At 35.7% G+C, this 16,869-nt stretch overlaps 1 protein-coding gene across 2 annotated transcripts in view; it reads left to right on the top strand.

Annotated features, from left to right (window-relative positions):
- Window positions 1–16,869, top strand: part of IREB2 (iron responsive element binding protein 2) — a 46,285-nt gene that overhangs the window by 7,196 nt on the left and 22,220 nt on the right. For both annotated transcript variants that reach the window (XM_032469218.1, XM_032469219.1), the window contains exons 3-8: window positions 9,680–9,845; window positions 11,280–11,417; window positions 12,335–12,553; window positions 15,080–15,149; window positions 15,640–15,823; window positions 16,641–16,780. In XM_032469218.1, the coding sequence (XP_032325109.1) occupies window positions 9,680–9,845; window positions 11,280–11,417; window positions 12,335–12,553; window positions 15,080–15,149; window positions 15,640–15,823; window positions 16,641–16,780 (917 nt within the window). The remainder of the gene's footprint in view (window positions 1–9,679; window positions 9,846–11,279; window positions 11,418–12,334; window positions 12,554–15,079; window positions 15,150–15,639; window positions 15,824–16,640; window positions 16,781–16,869) is intronic.

The raw sequence follows: 16,869 nt of genomic DNA, 5'->3' as shown, positions 1-16,869 counted from the left end.
CCCCCCCCAATACCTTTCTGTTTCCCAGCTTAATAATGGCAGTATTAAAGCGCTAGTGTTTATTGATTATTTGCTATATTCATTCTGTAAGGTAAGTTCTGTTATTATCCGCTTGACCAAGGTCCTGCTACTAAGTACCGCTGTTTAATAGGTGATAGAGGAGAAACTTGAATAAAAATCTGTGATTCCTAAGCCGGTGCTTATAAAACTGCTACACAGAGGTTGCATACTCATGCTTACAAGGACCATGGAGGCAACATAAACAAGTGAAGTGGCCCTGGCTGGAACTGTGGCAGCCAGGAGAGAAATGCCCTATGTAAAGGGGTAGGTGCTACTCCGTTCTAGCAGGAATGTGAAGTTGGTGTTGTAAAATTTTCTCATGTTCATCTTAAGAAGCTAGAAATTTGGATTTTCATGGAAAAAAAATCTCTGGTCTTTCAATGTTGTCAGTTAAACTTTAAAATGTTCAAACTCTCTGCATAACAAACAAAGCACATCTACAGGCCAACAGTGTGTGCCCTCTGCACTGAGAGGCGCGTTATACTGCCTAATTTTAGGAGCAGCCACTGAGCCTTGAGTGGTAAGGCCTGCAGCCCCGGGAACCTGGCTGTGCCTTTCATCCATTGCCTCCCATTTAAAACAGCAGACCTCAGCATCTTTTTTTAAAGTGCAAACCACCTCTTGGATCTTCCACTAAATAATTGATCAGAAGGATATCTATTGTTACCAGCTCATTTCAGAAGTGTGATAACACAAATTATACTTTTTCAGTTTAAGTTACAGGCTTGTCCTACCTAGTTCCCTGCATGTCTTTTTGATTCCCTGTCCTTTCGAGGATTAGTTTTGGGGATTCATAGGGTTCTGGAAGTTCCTGGTTAGAAGAGGCAGTATTAATCCTGTCCAGTTTTCTACTTGGTGCTTGCATCTCTCAACAACACTGTTTTAATTCACTCAGCTAACGTTGAGTACTCACATGTTTCTGATGAGTGAAAGACGGCTAAGAGAGCATCTTTGTGCTAAAGAAAGCACACAGTTTAGTAATGGAAAATATGTAAGTACAGTGCTTTAGTATGTTGTAGTAATCTCGGTCCTTCAGGGCATAGAACAGGGGAAGTTTAATATAAATAATTATTAACTATGACACAAGAGTTGTTGTAAGATGTGAGGAAACTATATGGTACTGTAGGGCTGACAGAGAATACCTAAGGAAGGACAGATTGGAAGGAGTTCAGATCTCATTGGAGAAGGTATGGTTCAGCTCACTAGATAGCAGAGAAGTTTGCTGGTTTGGCCAAGCTGGAGCTGGTCTGGGGTTGCTGGACAGGCAGTAGGCCATCCTCTGGAGTACATGCAGGGGAATAGGCAACCAGCAATGTAGTGTGGGTGAGTATTGGAAGGACAGATGCTGGCAGGGGCAAGAGCCTTCAGAGTGCACGGGCCGTGTGGGAGCTTGCAGAAGCAGCAGCAGCTCACTGTGTGACCCTCCAGTCAGCTTGCAGAGGAAGTCCAGGCACTGGCAGGGCAGAGGGTCTTCTGTTGGGAGTGTCTCGGCCTGGGTACTGGTTACAGGCAGGAGGTATCCTTCAGAGCACAGCTATATGGGGGCTCTGGTTCCCACGTGGAGAGGACTGTGGTGATACTAACAAATGTACACCTCTGTATGTTTTATATATTGTGTAATAAAACATGTCCACCTTTGGAAGATCTGCATAACTCAGTGAACCTTTATTTCTCAAAGACCATCAGTGAACGCCACGAGCAGACAGTGGTAGGACTAGACAGTGAACAAACAGGCCTACTTCATTCATTTCTGAGATGTCTGCTAGATACCCACGTTTGAATAACCATAGTTTGTCAGTTCTTTCAAGTGAAAATGGTTTTGAGCAGAAATGCTGTATACACTTCACTTTTTTGTCACACAGAATATTAAGACTTGACCTCACTGGTTGAGATTTAATAAAATTAATACATTTTCTACTTCATCATGGGCATTCTTAAGTGAAACTGGCATTTTGTGTGAAAATGAACGATACAGTGAGTACAAGTACAATTTGGTGCCGTTGCCTTGAATCCTGCTAAGGCACCAGCAGTTTTATCTGCCATTGCTTTTGAACCCTCAGTGCATATGTCAAAATGGTGGAAAAAGCAAATAATGTCTTAGTTGACCTTACAGATTCCCTGAAAGAACTTCCCCACACACTTTGAAAACCACTGGTATGAGGGAAGTGTGGAGACAGAAAGATGAACTAGAGAATCTGTGAGAGATGACAGTGGTGGCTTGGACTGGGTATAGTGGTGGTGGTGGTAGAAGTAGACAAATGCAAAAGCTGTATGAGAGGGGTGTCAAATATGGTGTCGAGATGCTTTGGCAAAAGCATCTGGATGGGTAATGGTGCTATTTACTAAGCTAGGGAACACAAGAGGAGGTAGTGATACAGGACAGGGACAGAGGGAAATCACTGTGGTCGGTTTGGGAACATAATCAGTATTCAAGTAAAGGTGTTTGTGAAGCAATTAGCTGCATGGTTCTGAAGCTCAGAAGACAGACCTGGACTGCGGAAAAATATTTTGGAATTATTGGTGTGTAGATAGTTTGTACAAGCCATAGAATCAGTTGAAATTCCTGGAAGGAGACAGTATGGAGTGAGAAAAGAAGTGAGCCTAAATATGAACTCTGAGGAGCTTGCACATTTAAGGATCAGGTAGAGGAGTAGAGATCAGCAGGAAACCAAGACAGGGCTGTCAGAAAGTGTTAAGAACTGTAAAGGAGCTGGAATTTTATTCTCCTTGCAAGTTAAACTGACAGTTTCACAGATGCTGGCAGAAGACACAAAACTCTTGAATCAGAGACTGTGGACAGTTTATTACCCATAGCAATGCAATATGCTTAGTGTACCAGCATTTGTTGAAGTGGGCCAGGTAACACATGTGCACACAGTGATTGTGTTATAGAAAAGGAACTCTGACTTAGGGAACCCAAATTTTTTTATAAGAAACAGTAAGCATGTCTGCCCTTTGCTCCTGAAAGAGACACTGTTTTTTATCTTCCAAGGCTATTCACTTGGAGTATATTAATATCTTTTTAAAGATAGTCTGGAACAGAAGCAGTCATTGCTTCTGCTTGAAAGTAACGCAGAAATGTGAGCTAGGAGACCTGGAGGATGGTGTTGTGAAAGCCAGTGGAAAGAGTGTTTCAAGAAGGACGAATTGTTAGCTCCCATTGAGTGTTGTTAAGAGGATATTGAAACTCTGGTTAGAGCCGTTTTGTGGGTATTTTAAGAAATCAGATTGGTCTGGGCTGAAGAGTGAATAGAAGTGTAGAATGGAATGTGTAGAAAAGTGAACATTGAGAATAGAGGTTACTCTTTCAAAAAAACTTGGTTGAGAGTTTGGAGAAAGCAATACTTGGAAGCTATGTGTGTGCGTGTGCATGTGTGTGTACAATTGGGGCTAGAGACTTTAAATGCTGATGGGAAGAATCCAGTTGAAGGGTAGATTGCAGATAAAGGAAAAAGACAATAATTGATGACTCATGAGTCTTAAAATGTATTACTGGGAATTGGATGCAGAGCACCCATAAGAAAGTTGGCATTTAGTAGGAGGAGATCCAGAGCTGCCTTCTTAACTGGGGAAAGGATAAATTCAGAGTCAGCTAGGCTTGCAAGTAAAGTAGAAGGAAGTCAAGGTAGAATAAACTTAGTTTTTATTTACCTAGGAGGTAGAAAGTGGGGCAAATAGAGAAAGATTAGATTTTAAGGCCGAGTAGGTGAAGTTATGAATTAGTTGTGTAGTGTGGGAAAACAAGCAGATTGAAGAAGAAACAAGGCAAGATTTCTGGGTAGATACAGAGGATCCGACTGAGGTTGTAATCATGTATTTATATTGGTACCAGTTTCTCTGATTGACATTTTAGGGTTTGTTTTTGTTTTTGTTTTTGTTTTCCTTTCTCCTCCTTTGCATGTCACCATCATTAAAACCTCAGTGAACTATTTCACAACCACTAGAATGGGTATTGTGTAAAAGACAGACAGTAACAAATGTCAGGGAGGATACGGAGGAAGTGGGACACTCACACACTGGTGGTGGGAATGCAAAGTGGTGCAGCCACTTTGGAAAACAGTTTGACAGTTTCTTAAAACATTAGACATTACTATATGACCCAGCAATTCCATTCTTAGGAATCTACCCGAGAGAAATAGAAACATTATCCACACAAAGATTTGCAAATGAATGATCTTAGCAGCATTATTCGTAATAGCTGAAAATTGGAAGCAACCTAAATGTCCTTCGGTGGGTGAATGGATAGAATTTGGTATATCCATACAGTGGAATACTCCTCAGCAATAAAAAGAAATTTAGCTATAGATACATGCTGCAACATGAGTAGACCTCAAAAGCATGCTCAGTGAAAGAAGCCAGACACAGGAGACTTTATTGTATGATTCCATTTGTATGAAATATCCAGAAAAGACTAAATTATAGAGACAGTAGATAGTAGTTTCTGGGGGTGGGTGAAGAGAGGACAAGGATTAACAGTAAATGGGAATGAGGGATCTAATGAAATGATGAATGTTCTAAAACTGACTTATGGTGCTGATTGTACAACTTGGTAAAGTTACTAAAAATTCATAGAATTGTATGCTTCGAAAGTATACATGCCACAACGAAGTTATTTTTTAAAAAGAAAGAACAGTTCTTCATAAGTGAAGTGGTGTGGGGTTCACCAACTGAAAGAACAAAACAGGTTGGTGTTTTGATGGACAGGTAGGATAAAAGAACAAAGGGGCAAAAATTGTAGGATTAGGGGAAATGAGAGATTTAACCACATAGAACCTAAACTGCTTAAGTAAAAAAAAAAAAAGTACGGACAAGTGGTGCTGATCGGTAGAGGAGAAAGTCAGGTCCTCATGGTGTTGAAGAACAGGTGTGAGAATGGGGATCAGAGAGGTTCGGAGAAGTAGAGAACTTTGAAGATGGTATAGTTGGAGCACAGAGGCCTCAGTCAGTGCTGCTTGTCCTCATAACAGGCTGCTGGCTTCTCCCAGTGAGCAGTCTAAGAGAGGAAGGCTGATGCTGGAATACTTTTATAAAATCTTAGAAGTCACACACTGTCATCTCTGCTACACTCTCGGTCACACTAACAAGTGATCTTAGCATAGGTTGCATGAGAGCATGAATACCAGGAGGTGAAGGTTATTAGTATCATCTTGGAGGCTGGCTACTACAGAGAGAAATAAGAAGTCAGTCGCTTTTGTTTGGCGGAAGGGGTATTTACATCTTCCCTTGCAGTAGGCCTCTCGTAGTTATTATGAAATTAGACAGATCTGCAGGTTAGTGCTTCTTAATGACCAAATGTCCAGTTAACGTTTGATTTATTTCCTTAGAGCACTCTTATTTGATAATTGCTTTTTAATTTAATGTTAATTTTCAAATGATAGAGTTAAAAACTGGCAAAACCACTGAAATTATAACCTAAAGAGTGGTCCTGCACTGGATTTCTACTCTGCAGAGAATGCTGTTTTTAAGTCTTGGCTATTTCTTCTGGTAGTTTCCTCCATCTTATTAAATAGCCTTGCTTAGAATACAGCTGTTTCTTGGTTTTTCAGTTTTAGATGTTACTAGCTTTTTACTATGGAAAATGAGAATTTGGCACTTTTCTCTCCTACATACATACCATGTATCTCTTCCTAGTATAGTTATAATTTTTGGTTAAATCAATATGCAGTGTTTATTATCATGACTGTAAACATTCTCAGCCGATCCACGTAGTAAATAATGATTGTATCTCATTTCTCTTACAACTTTTTTTTTCTGGCATTAATGATTATCTTTTTTTGTTTGCTTTGTTTTCTATGTCCTTATCAATAATTCATCTTCAAACTCTCCAAAAGAACTAAACTCCTGGTATAATCAGGTAATCTATGAATTCATTTTTTCCCCTTCTCTTGGCAGTGTCTCATCTGGACTTCATCTTCTGCTCCATTTGAGGCTGATTGCACTGTGGCTTACACAGTATTGCCCTGGAAGAGTCTTTGCTCTTTCCTGTGTTAGAAACTATTACCTAGATTTCATTTTTTGTTTTCCATTTGTTTCCTTGTTTTATAGAACATCTACCAGTAGCTTCCTGAGAAAGGGTGCCTGGGAAGTAAATTTTTGAGCCCTTGCCTGATTGATGGTTTACCTGTGTACAAATTTCTAGGTTGGGAATTATTTTCAATTTGAATTTTGACGGCATTGTTGCATTGCAGTCTAGTTTCTCACACTCCTCGTAAGAAACCCCAGGCTGTCCTGTTGCCTGGTCTTTGTTTCTGATTGCCTTTCCCCTGTGTAGGCATTTAGTTTCAGCTTTTTCTGTTCCACTCAGTCCATTACCTGTCAACCAAACACAAAGTTAATTTTGTATTTGCTTTTTTTTTTTTTTTTTGAGTCTGTTTTGTATTTATGTTCTTTTTTTTTTTTTAGATTCCACATATGAGGGATCTTATATGTTATTTTTTTGTATTTGCTTTTGTGATAATATTTTACTTCTCATTATTTCCAAATGTCCTATTAAAAAAATTTCCCACCTGTAATTCCTCTTGGTTTTGGGGGCTTCATTATGTTTCTGCTTGAGGTAAGGATGGAAACTAATATTTGTGGAATACCTACTATTTGTTACGGTATTTGAGGGTTTTACATGTACTAGATAGATGATGAGGTAAGATATTCTTCACATGTCTGTTAGGTACCTGGCATCCTGATTTTACACAAGAAAGGCATCAACTTGAGTCACTTTTCAAAAGTTATACCTATTGTAAATAGCAAATATGGGCTTTGAATCTAGTATTTCTGATTGTGTAGTCCTTTATCCTTTTTACTCACAATTCCATTAATCTTTTAATTTGTGTGTTAAAATTTTTAAGTATGAAAGTAGGGAGAGAATAGTATATAACCCACCACATATTTCTCAGCCAGTTATCAACATTTTGCTCATCTTTTGTTTCAGATATTCCACCATTTAGAAAATCTGTAAGTGTACTCCAGTATGTATCTCTGATGCATGAAAGAACTTTTTTAAAAACAACCATCATAATCTCAGTGCCTTTCTTATATCTTAACAAAATTGACAGTAATTCCTTAATATGACCTAAAACCCAGTCCGTATTCAGATTTCTCTGGTTGTCTCAAAAATATATTTCTACAGTTGATTTGTTTACATAGTATCCAGATAGGATCCATGCATAGCATTTGGTCTTTATGTCTCTTAAATCTCTTTTACTCTATGATATCCATCCTTTTTCCTTTTTCCATGCCATTTTTATGTTGAAGAAACCAGGTTCTTTGTTCTGCAGATTGTACCACATTCTGGATTTGACTGATTGCTTCTTCATGGTTTCGTTTTACTATTGTACTGTCCCCCTTATTTCCTGTTAAGTGGAAGTTAGAGCTAGACGTTTGATTAGATTTGGGTTTATTTATGTATGTATTTTTGCAAAGAACATTTCATAGTTGGTGGTTATATTTCCTGTTTCATCAGCAGGCAGATAACCATAATGTCCCCACTAGTGTGGGACATAGCTGAGTTGGGTATGGTTGTTCTCATCTTGATCCGTCCATTTTAAGTTCCCCGTTCACGTATCACTTAATGATTTTGGTATCCACTTAGGATCATTGTATAGATCCATTATTTCATTAAATGCTGCACAATGGTGATTTTTCTATTTATATCATTGCCTTTCTACATTTATTAACTATAATTCTTCTGTTACAAGGAACTTTCTTAATTATTTAGTTACTTGAAATCAGGAAAGACAGGATTAATGATTGATTTTCTCCTCTTTATTTGTCAGTTTTCAGAGTAATGAGTTTCTCTAGTAAAGGAGTTGTTATGAACTAAGGGTTATTTATATATTTGATATATTTCAGTGAATTACAGTCGTTATTCACTTTGATGCTCAAATTGATCCATGCTCAAAGTGTCCCCATTAGTCTTTGATCACTTCTTTGGTTTCTGACACAAGATGTTTCAGGTTCATTTTGTCCATCTCCTTTCCCAAACATGGGACCAACCATTTTTCTAAGGAACTCTTGTTTTTTTAGAAATGGGAAATAGCATTTAGAAACAGCAAACTGGATTGCTAGGGGTTCATTACTATTGGATTGTCATCATTTTAGGCATTTTCACTGAATGGATGTAAGAAATACATACATATGTTTTAGAAAGAGAAAAATCATGAGTTTATATTCATGATACCAATTGTTAGAGAGTTTTATTTTGTTTTTTTTATTGGGGAGAGGTAATTAGGTCTGTTTAATTATTTCATGATACCAATTGAGATGTATTTTTTTAAACTTAGCTACTCTCATTTTATACTTGTACATCAGTACTCTTAAATCTTGGTTTCCCACCCATAGTAACAAAAGTAGCTTTTTGTTTCTCATTATATATATGACAATTTCAAAATTATAATGTCAATACTAATGACTGAATGTGGTTTGTTTTCTTTGTGGATCTTTTGCTCTTAGTATATTTCCTGCTGGGAAGATACAGCCAAAATACTGTGTGAAATATAAACTAAGTTTTTTAGTTTGTCCTTTCATCGTTCTTTCTGGGGGAAAAGTATTTGTTAATATATATTTAATATTTAATACTTAAAATTATATATTTAACATTTTAAATTATATAGTTTAAATTTTATGTTTAATATATAATAATATGTGATTCTTATAGTTTTTTTTTCCCTCCCTTACTGAAAAGGTATATACTGTAAACATTTTGCACTGCTTTTTCTCTTAAAGATACAGTCTGAAGATCATTTCTTATCAACATGTAGAGATCATCATTCCTTTAAACAGCTGCATAGTGATCTCTTATGTGGGTTGCTGTGATTTATTCAACTAATTTCATACTGATTCCATCTTCCCTTTAAGTCCTAAGGAAATACTTTTATGTGGCAAAATTCAGTGTGAGAATTTAATATAATTGAAAAATTTTAAATATTGACATCTGTTTCTCTATAGTATCCTTAAAATAATAGAGTGAATGACAGTTTTCATGACATGAATTTTACTCACCTAAGCACCCTGACTTATTTTTAAACTAACCATTTTTGATGTAAATCTTTAAATACATTACAGACTTTGCCTGTTTAACCATTTTTTTTTTTGCCATAAGAGGGGTATTTTAATTATTGTATTTAATTCTGATTTTCTGTGCTTTTCCATTTTTCTGTGTCTTTCCTGAATGTTATGTATTTGTCAGTATCATATTCCCAAATCATTGCAGCTCTTGTGTGAAGGTTTTATCTTTGCTTTTTCAGGGCCTAGGCTTACATGTAGGAAAGTCAAATTTATAGAAAGCCTGATGTTAACATGAATAGTGTTTCACTCCCTGTTTACTAGACTAAAAAAAATTTTTTATATTGAAGTATAGTTGATTTACATATTGTGTTAAATTCAAGTATACAGCAAAGTGATTCAGTTATATATAGTTTTTCAGATTATATTCCATTATAGGTTATTAGAAGATATTGATTATAAATCCCTGTGCTATGCAGCAAATCCTTGTTGGTTATCGACTAAATTTTTTTTTTAATTGAGAAAACAGTGCATCTGTGTCTTTAACATTTTGCTGTTGTAATCTTTACAATATACAGTTATGACTATTCCTTATTAATAGTAATATTTTCTCTTGAATCAGATGTTCTGCCTTACTCAATACGGGTCCTGTTGGAAGCTGCTGTGCGAAATTGTGATGGCTTTTTAATGAAAAAGGAAGATGTTATGAACATTTTAGACTGGAAAACCAAACAAAGCAATGTTGAAGTGCCCTTTTTCCCTGCCCGTGTTCTTCTTCAAGATTTTACGTGAGTGAGAGGTTTAGTTTTCATGGATGAATTTTCAGAATGTTTCCTTTTCAGAAGTCAGACTCCCTGATGATTGTTGCTCTTGTTTTTTAATTTTGAAGAACAGTTTATAAATTTTAAAAATTGCCTTTTAAAAAACTGAAGCAATTTGTTAAAAATTAGGCCATTTTTTTGTTTTTGTACCATTTATTTAAAAACTACTTTTGTTAACTGCCTACTTGTCATCTCCACCTACCTAATAGGCTTCTCAGACTTAACATATCCTAAAGTTCATTGCCCACTCCATCTCACCTATTCCTTTCCAATTTTTTTTTTTTTGTAGTAAATGGCACTACAGTCTCCCATTTGTTTGAGGTAAAAATTTAGCTGTTAATCTGGATTGCTCTCTTTCCTTCATATATAATCCAGTCTGTCAGCAGATCTATCAGTTCTGCCTTTGAAATACACATACCCTGAATCCGGATATTTATTAATGTCTCCACTGCTGTCACCCTGATTCTAGCCTCATTGTCACTTACCTGGACTGTAGCTATGACAGTCCCTTAACTGGTGACCCTGCTTCCACACTTGCAGTGTAGAGTCTTATCTTTTTATAGTAGATGAAGTGACTTGGTTAAAAAATGTTCATCAAGGTCACCTCATTCCGCCATTCTCCAGTTGGTTTCCATAACACTTAGAATAAAATCCGAAGCCTTTACATAGCCTAAAAGACTATCTGATCTGGATGTCCAGGGGTTATTTATTGGAGGAGTTAACCTTTAGCTGAGTTTTGAAGGAGACATAGGAGTTAGCTGGACAAGTAAGAACATCCCCTTCACCCACCCACTGAAATCTGGTTTGTGTGCTGTTGCTCTGTGCGCCCTGTATATGCTGCTTCTGTAGTACTTAACGATACTGTTTTGTAATCACTACTTTATCTTCCCTACAAATTCCTTGAGAGTATTTACTCTCTTATTGGGCCTTATGCCATTGGTGTCTAGCATGTTGAAAGCATTTGGTAAATGCTTGTTATATAGTTGGCTGGAGATATATATGTAGATAAATCTATATTCATATATTTAGTGGATAACTGGAGACAAGTAGGTACTGGGAGTCAAGAGGCTAGAGGTGGAGAAAAGGGGGGGGGGTGTATATCTTAAAATTTAAGGCAAGAGAATTCCATAGGCAGTTCTTGAAGTTCTCTTTAGCCTCTAAAAATCATCTCTTGTATTATTTTTGGCACAACTACCTTTGAGCACTCAAGTTCCCAGGTGATGTTTAATATTCTCATTAAACCAGGATACATATAACTGGATAAACAGTACATTATCAAACATGAATGCAAAATAAAAAAGGATACTTTAAAAAAATAAAAATGAATAAATATATATTAGTCATTTGAGCATATATAAAAGAACAATTAGAACTGTAAGTTGATCATTCTTTATTTTCCAGTGGAATACCGGCAATGGTGGATTTTGCTGCTATGAGGGAGGCAGTGAAAACTCTTGGAGGTGATCCTAAGAAAGTCCATCCTGCCTGTCCAACAGATCTCACGGTTGACCATTCATTACAAATTGACTTCAACAAATGGTACTGTAATACAGAGATTTATAAAGACAGCCATGCAAGTCAACTGACAATCCATGGGGAGTGTGTGATATAGAAGAAAGGGAACAGAGATCATTTGTGCCAAAGTAAAGTTTGCTACATTTAGTATTGACTAATATACAAAAAGAAAAACTGGTAAAAAGTTTATGTATTGGTGATTTTTTTTTTTTTTTGCTTAGTCTAAATTTAAAGTTATTTTCACATTTGTGTATTTCTGCTGCTGTTTTTGGAGTGAATATCTGAATTAAGGTTTAATTTCCTTTTTGTTTTTTAAACTTCCCTTCCAGAGAAAATCTAAAGATCTGAGCCATTACATTAAGTTGGTGTTTGAAAACTGAGCTTACTACAGCTCTGTTTTCCTTCCACTGAAATAAATTTCGTGTATTTAAAAGGCTCCTTTGACCCAAGTCAAACTGGAGAGGACATGATTCTGTTTTCATGCATCAGCTTTCTTTTACATTCTCTGGAATAATGGAATAAGACTACAATTTCTTAAAACCCATGAGAGTTTTTGCCCTCTAGAGTAAACTATGGCTCTTAGCTTCTTTTAAGTTGTTAGATTAAAAAAAAAAAAAATCTATTTTGGTACTTGCCAAAAGTTATCTAAATTGTCATAGAAGTGTATGAAAATGATTTTATTGGGCACTTAGACTTATGTTTTTATCTCCGTAAACTTAAATCACGTGCCCCCACCTTTCTCTCTCTCTCTTTTTTTTTTTTTTTTTTTTTTTTGTGGTAACCTGAGATTTGCTTTTGAAACCTGAATTAAATGATATGTCAACCTTTGAAAAACATTCAGTTACTTAGATCTAGGCACCATTGCTAGTGTGTACTTTTTGGAGAGGGAAATTTCTGTCACTTTTAAATGGTTTTATTTTGTTTCTCTTTTGGAATGATAGTGCAATACAGAACGCTCCAAATCCTGGAGGTGGTGACCTACAGAAAGCAGGAAAGCTCTCTCCACTTAGAGTGCAGCCTAAGAAGCTTCTCTGCAGAGGCCAGACTACCTGCCGAGGGTCGTGTGATTCTGGAGAACTAGGCCGAAACTCAGGAAAATTTTCTTCACAGATTGAAAATACACCCATTCTATGTCCTTTTCATTTGCAACCAGTGCCTGAGTATGAGATGTTTTTTTAAGTATTTATTAGTGCTGGGTTATTTTTCAGTTAAGGAATTCACGTTTTATCTTCCCCTCCTGATTGCTGTTACATTGCCTTTATACTTACTGTGCTTCAGTATTTACTTCTATGTATTTCCTGTTGTACTGAAAGAAGCAAAGTTACTTAAAATGCTGGTCTCTAAGTACCATTATCTCCTTCTGTTCCTTTAGAAGAAAACTTGTCTTCAGAATTTTCTATAAATAATATTTAATTTTTGTAACTAATGTAGACAAAAAAATATTTAAACTGTACGTTTTTTATTTTAGTGAATTTGTACCTTTCACATGCTATTATTCATTTGTTCATTTTTTTGTGAAATCCTTACTTATGTTTTTAGCTTTATTTTTCTGTTAGGAGATTTATTTTTTTCTTAATGCAGTAAGACTGCTGTGTTAAGAATATTATCGTTATCATATGTTACAGACTTAATGAGCCCTTTTAGATAAGTGATTTCCTGTCTAGTACCATGGAAAGTCGTAAATCTGCCAAGAAAAGAATCCTATTCTTAAGAGTTTGTTAAATTTCCTAATAGGTAATTTTTCAGAATAAGAAAAAAAGTTCTATGACATGAATTTTTATATGCTATGAAGTTTCCAAAGTCTTTGTTATTTTGAGAGTTTTGTTTATTATCCCATTGTTATTAGACTGTCAGACTTTTCAAAACTTTAGTAAAAAATGACTTACACTTTTTCCATTTAAAAAAATTTAACACATTTAAGATTTAGAAGCTAAGAATAATATCGACACATACTTCATCATAAGTGCAAAATATTACATTAATTCATATGTCCCTAAACTGGATCTTTGAAGTTCTCGGTAGTTCCAAATTTTGGGCTCAGTATTTCTATGAAACCTCAGGTTATAATGCCCTTGGTTGTTCTTCCTTTCTAAGAATTCAATATAATCTATGGGTCCATTGCCATCAAATTACAACAGTTTTTTGTAAGCACTCCTTATTGCTCCTGCCAAGTTGTCCTGATTATTAGGGGCATGTTGACTTTTGAGAGTAACATCTTTTCTCATGCAGAAAGTAACTTCCTAAAATGGAAGGTTTATTGATTCAAAAATCATTAATTTTCTTGGCTATGATTTTTTTTAATTTAAAAATTTTTTTTTAATTTTTATTTATTTTTTGTTAGTGGAGGTACTGGAGATTGAACCCAGGATCTCATGCATGCTGATCATGCGCTCTACCACTGAGCTATACCCCCCACCCCAGTTGGCTGGCTGTCTTATAACTGGCTGAGTGTGAAGCGCTAGGATAGTATATTTTTATTTCTAAAAATCCAATCTGGTATAACATTTCCCCTCAATTTTGACTCTAAATTACATAGTATTAAGATGAGATATATTATGGTCCTTGGCTACATGAAAAAAGTAATTCTTTCATGTGCTTTATTGTGTCAGTAAAGTATTAATTATAGACTCAAACGAGATTGAGGGGTAGAGTTGAGAGCATGCATTTGGCACTTGAAATCCCTGTCTAATTTGAAGTCAGGTTATGAGCTAATAAACATTGTATGGCACTTTGTAGCCGTGTGTGCTATGACAAGGTAAAATAATTGGAGTGGCTCTAGAAAGCTATGTTCCCTGAGGTCCTGAGAAAAATCTCATTAAGATGTGCTATGGCTTCAAGAGATCACTCAGCAATGAATTATTAAGGTAATCTTTGTTTTAAAAAAAAGTTGACAATTAAACAACTATAATTATCTGGACCCTGGAGGACATGTATAATTTAAGTAATATTGATATTCTAGTCAACACTTAAATCACCAGCTGGCAGGTGAAATAAACAACTTAAAGCTATTAGAAATAATTTTTAAAAAAATATCCATTAGATAAAAATAAGATTGCTAAAAATGACACTATGTTTACTGCTTGGCAATCAATTGATTTTATCTCTTAGTTTAAATAATTAATGTAAAATATATTTATAATCCATATAAAGTAAATTACTACTTGTACATTAAAATAGAACCTTCCATTTTGGATGAGATGAATACAAGATTTTTGCCAAAAGCTCTTTTTAACCTGTAAAACTATGTTGAGTTGTTGTTTGTCGTTGTTACATAGTGATCATCAACAAGAAACAACTAAAATCTCCTAGTTTAACTGGCCCAAGAGCCAAGTGGGGAGAAATGTACATGCTTGTTGTTCATTAAGCTGCTACTCTCCTTTTCCTTGCAATGGAAAACCCTACAAAGCTTAGCATACTACTTTTAATATTTTAGCCAAATCTCACAGTACAGTTTGGGACACTGGTGCGGATGTGGCTTCATTAAAATGTCCTTGCAATAGCTTTTGAGTGTTACTTAAAGTAGAGCTTCCTTGTTGAAAAGCAAATAACTGATTCTGAGAAGTCTAGTAAATTGCTATTCCAAGAATTTTTAAAATAGGTTTGTAAGTGTGTAAGAACAAAGACTTAGAAATAAGGCAAGTCTTTCTGTAATACTTGCATTTAATACCAGCTCTTCTTCTTTTTAGACCTGAAACAGTATTAAAAAATCAAGAAGTAGAATTTGGCAGAAATCGAGAGAGGCTTCAATTTTTCAAGGTATAAATGATTTGGGGGAGGTTTTTTTTTATAAAATAATTGGAAGGTATGATTTTTGTATATTTACAAGTTTTTAAACACTATAGCAGTAGAACCATTTTTTACTTTTCTTTCCTTCAAATAAAATCCTAGTCAGAAACTTACTGTAAAACAGGACGAAAACAGTGGCTCTAATTCAGGTGTTCTTGGAGGATCTTATACTTGGTCCTTCCCCTTTTCCCATCCCTGAGAATCCTTGGAACAAAGTTGAAAACTACTGTTTATCTAGACTGTTGGAACATTCTTCTTTGACTTAATTTTATTTTAATAATTTAAAAATGAATAGATTTAGATTTAGTATCTGCATATTTGTTTTTCAGTATGTACTGTCCACTTTGACAATACTGAACATTGGTAAAATTTTTTTAGTGCCATATTTATATGTGGATTGTGAGTACAAATTCATGTAATAGGCTAACACTTCGATTTCTTAAATTTAAACAAACTACAGTGGAGTTCAAGAGTTTTTAAGAATGTGGCTGTAATCCCTCCTGGAACTGGAATGGCTCATCAAGTAAACTTAGAGTATTTGTCAAGAGTGGTTTTTGAAGAAAAGGACTTCCTCTTCCCAGACAGTGTCGTTGGCACAGATTCTCATATAACCATGGTGAATGGTGTGGGGATTCTGGGATGGGGTAAGTAAATGACTAAATATATTTACTTCTTTTTGGGAGAGGATGTCAGGAATATTATAAAAGAATGTAAGTAGCAAGATCTTTATAGCCTCTTTGAGGCCATATTTTCATCTATAATAGCAGCCACAAAAATAAATCTTAATTCAAGTGTTTTTGGACAGTGTGGTATAAGAGAGAATTTATGAAAAGAAGTGTGGACAGTGCTCAGCACAGCAGTACCATTTGTGGAGGGATTAATGATGGTGATGATGTCTGTGAAGGTGATCTGGATCTGGTTGCTCCCTTGTCCTTCAGTGACTTCTGGCCTTTATAAATCCACCTTTCTACATGTTTTATATAAGGCCCTTTACCATCTGGTGCCTCTTTGGCCACTTACTCAAACACGTCTTAGAGACTAGCCCTTTGTCTACCTGTGTGGGCTGTACCCTTACACCTCATGGCTTTGCATGGGCTATTCCCTCTGGAAGAATGCATTTACTCTTTTACAAGGTGTTAAAATTGTTGGTTTTTTTGTCTTTATCATTAGAATGAGCTTCCTGAGGTTGACACGGACTGGGTTCTACTCATATCTGTATCTTGAGCATAGTAAATGTTTTCTGAATTTAATATAAAGGTAAAAATCAGGTTTTTCCCCAACCATGTGAGTGGAGCCATTCTTTTGAGAAGACTTGAGTTCCATGTCTACAGTAATAGCATTGTAGCAATTCTGTATAAGGTACTGTGTAAGATAAGCTCTTCAAACACTTAGAGATTTAGATGTTACAAAGATAAATTATCTTTAAATGTACTTTGCTTATGCCTGTCTTTATTACATTAGGGGTTGGAGGCATCGAAACAGAAGCAGTTATGCTTGGTCTGCCAGTTTCTCTTACTTTACCAGAGGTGGTTGGATGTGAATTAACTGGCTCATCAAACCCTTTTGTTACATCCATAGATGTTGTTCTTGGCATTACAAAGGTAAGTTTAAATTTTGCTAGATATATACCTTAGTGGAAATGATTTTCTTTCTTTCTTTCTTTCTTTCTTTCTTTCTTTCTCTTCTTTCT

The sequence above is a fragment of the Camelus ferus genome, chromosome 27, assembly GCF_009834535.1.
Source record: "Camelus ferus isolate YT-003-E chromosome 27, BCGSAC_Cfer_1.0, whole genome shotgun sequence".
Taxonomy (NCBI): Eukaryota; Metazoa; Chordata; class Mammalia; order Artiodactyla; family Camelidae; genus Camelus; species Camelus ferus.
Note: the sequence above shows the minus strand (reverse complement) of the source record. Positions and strands in the feature narration are given on the sequence as shown.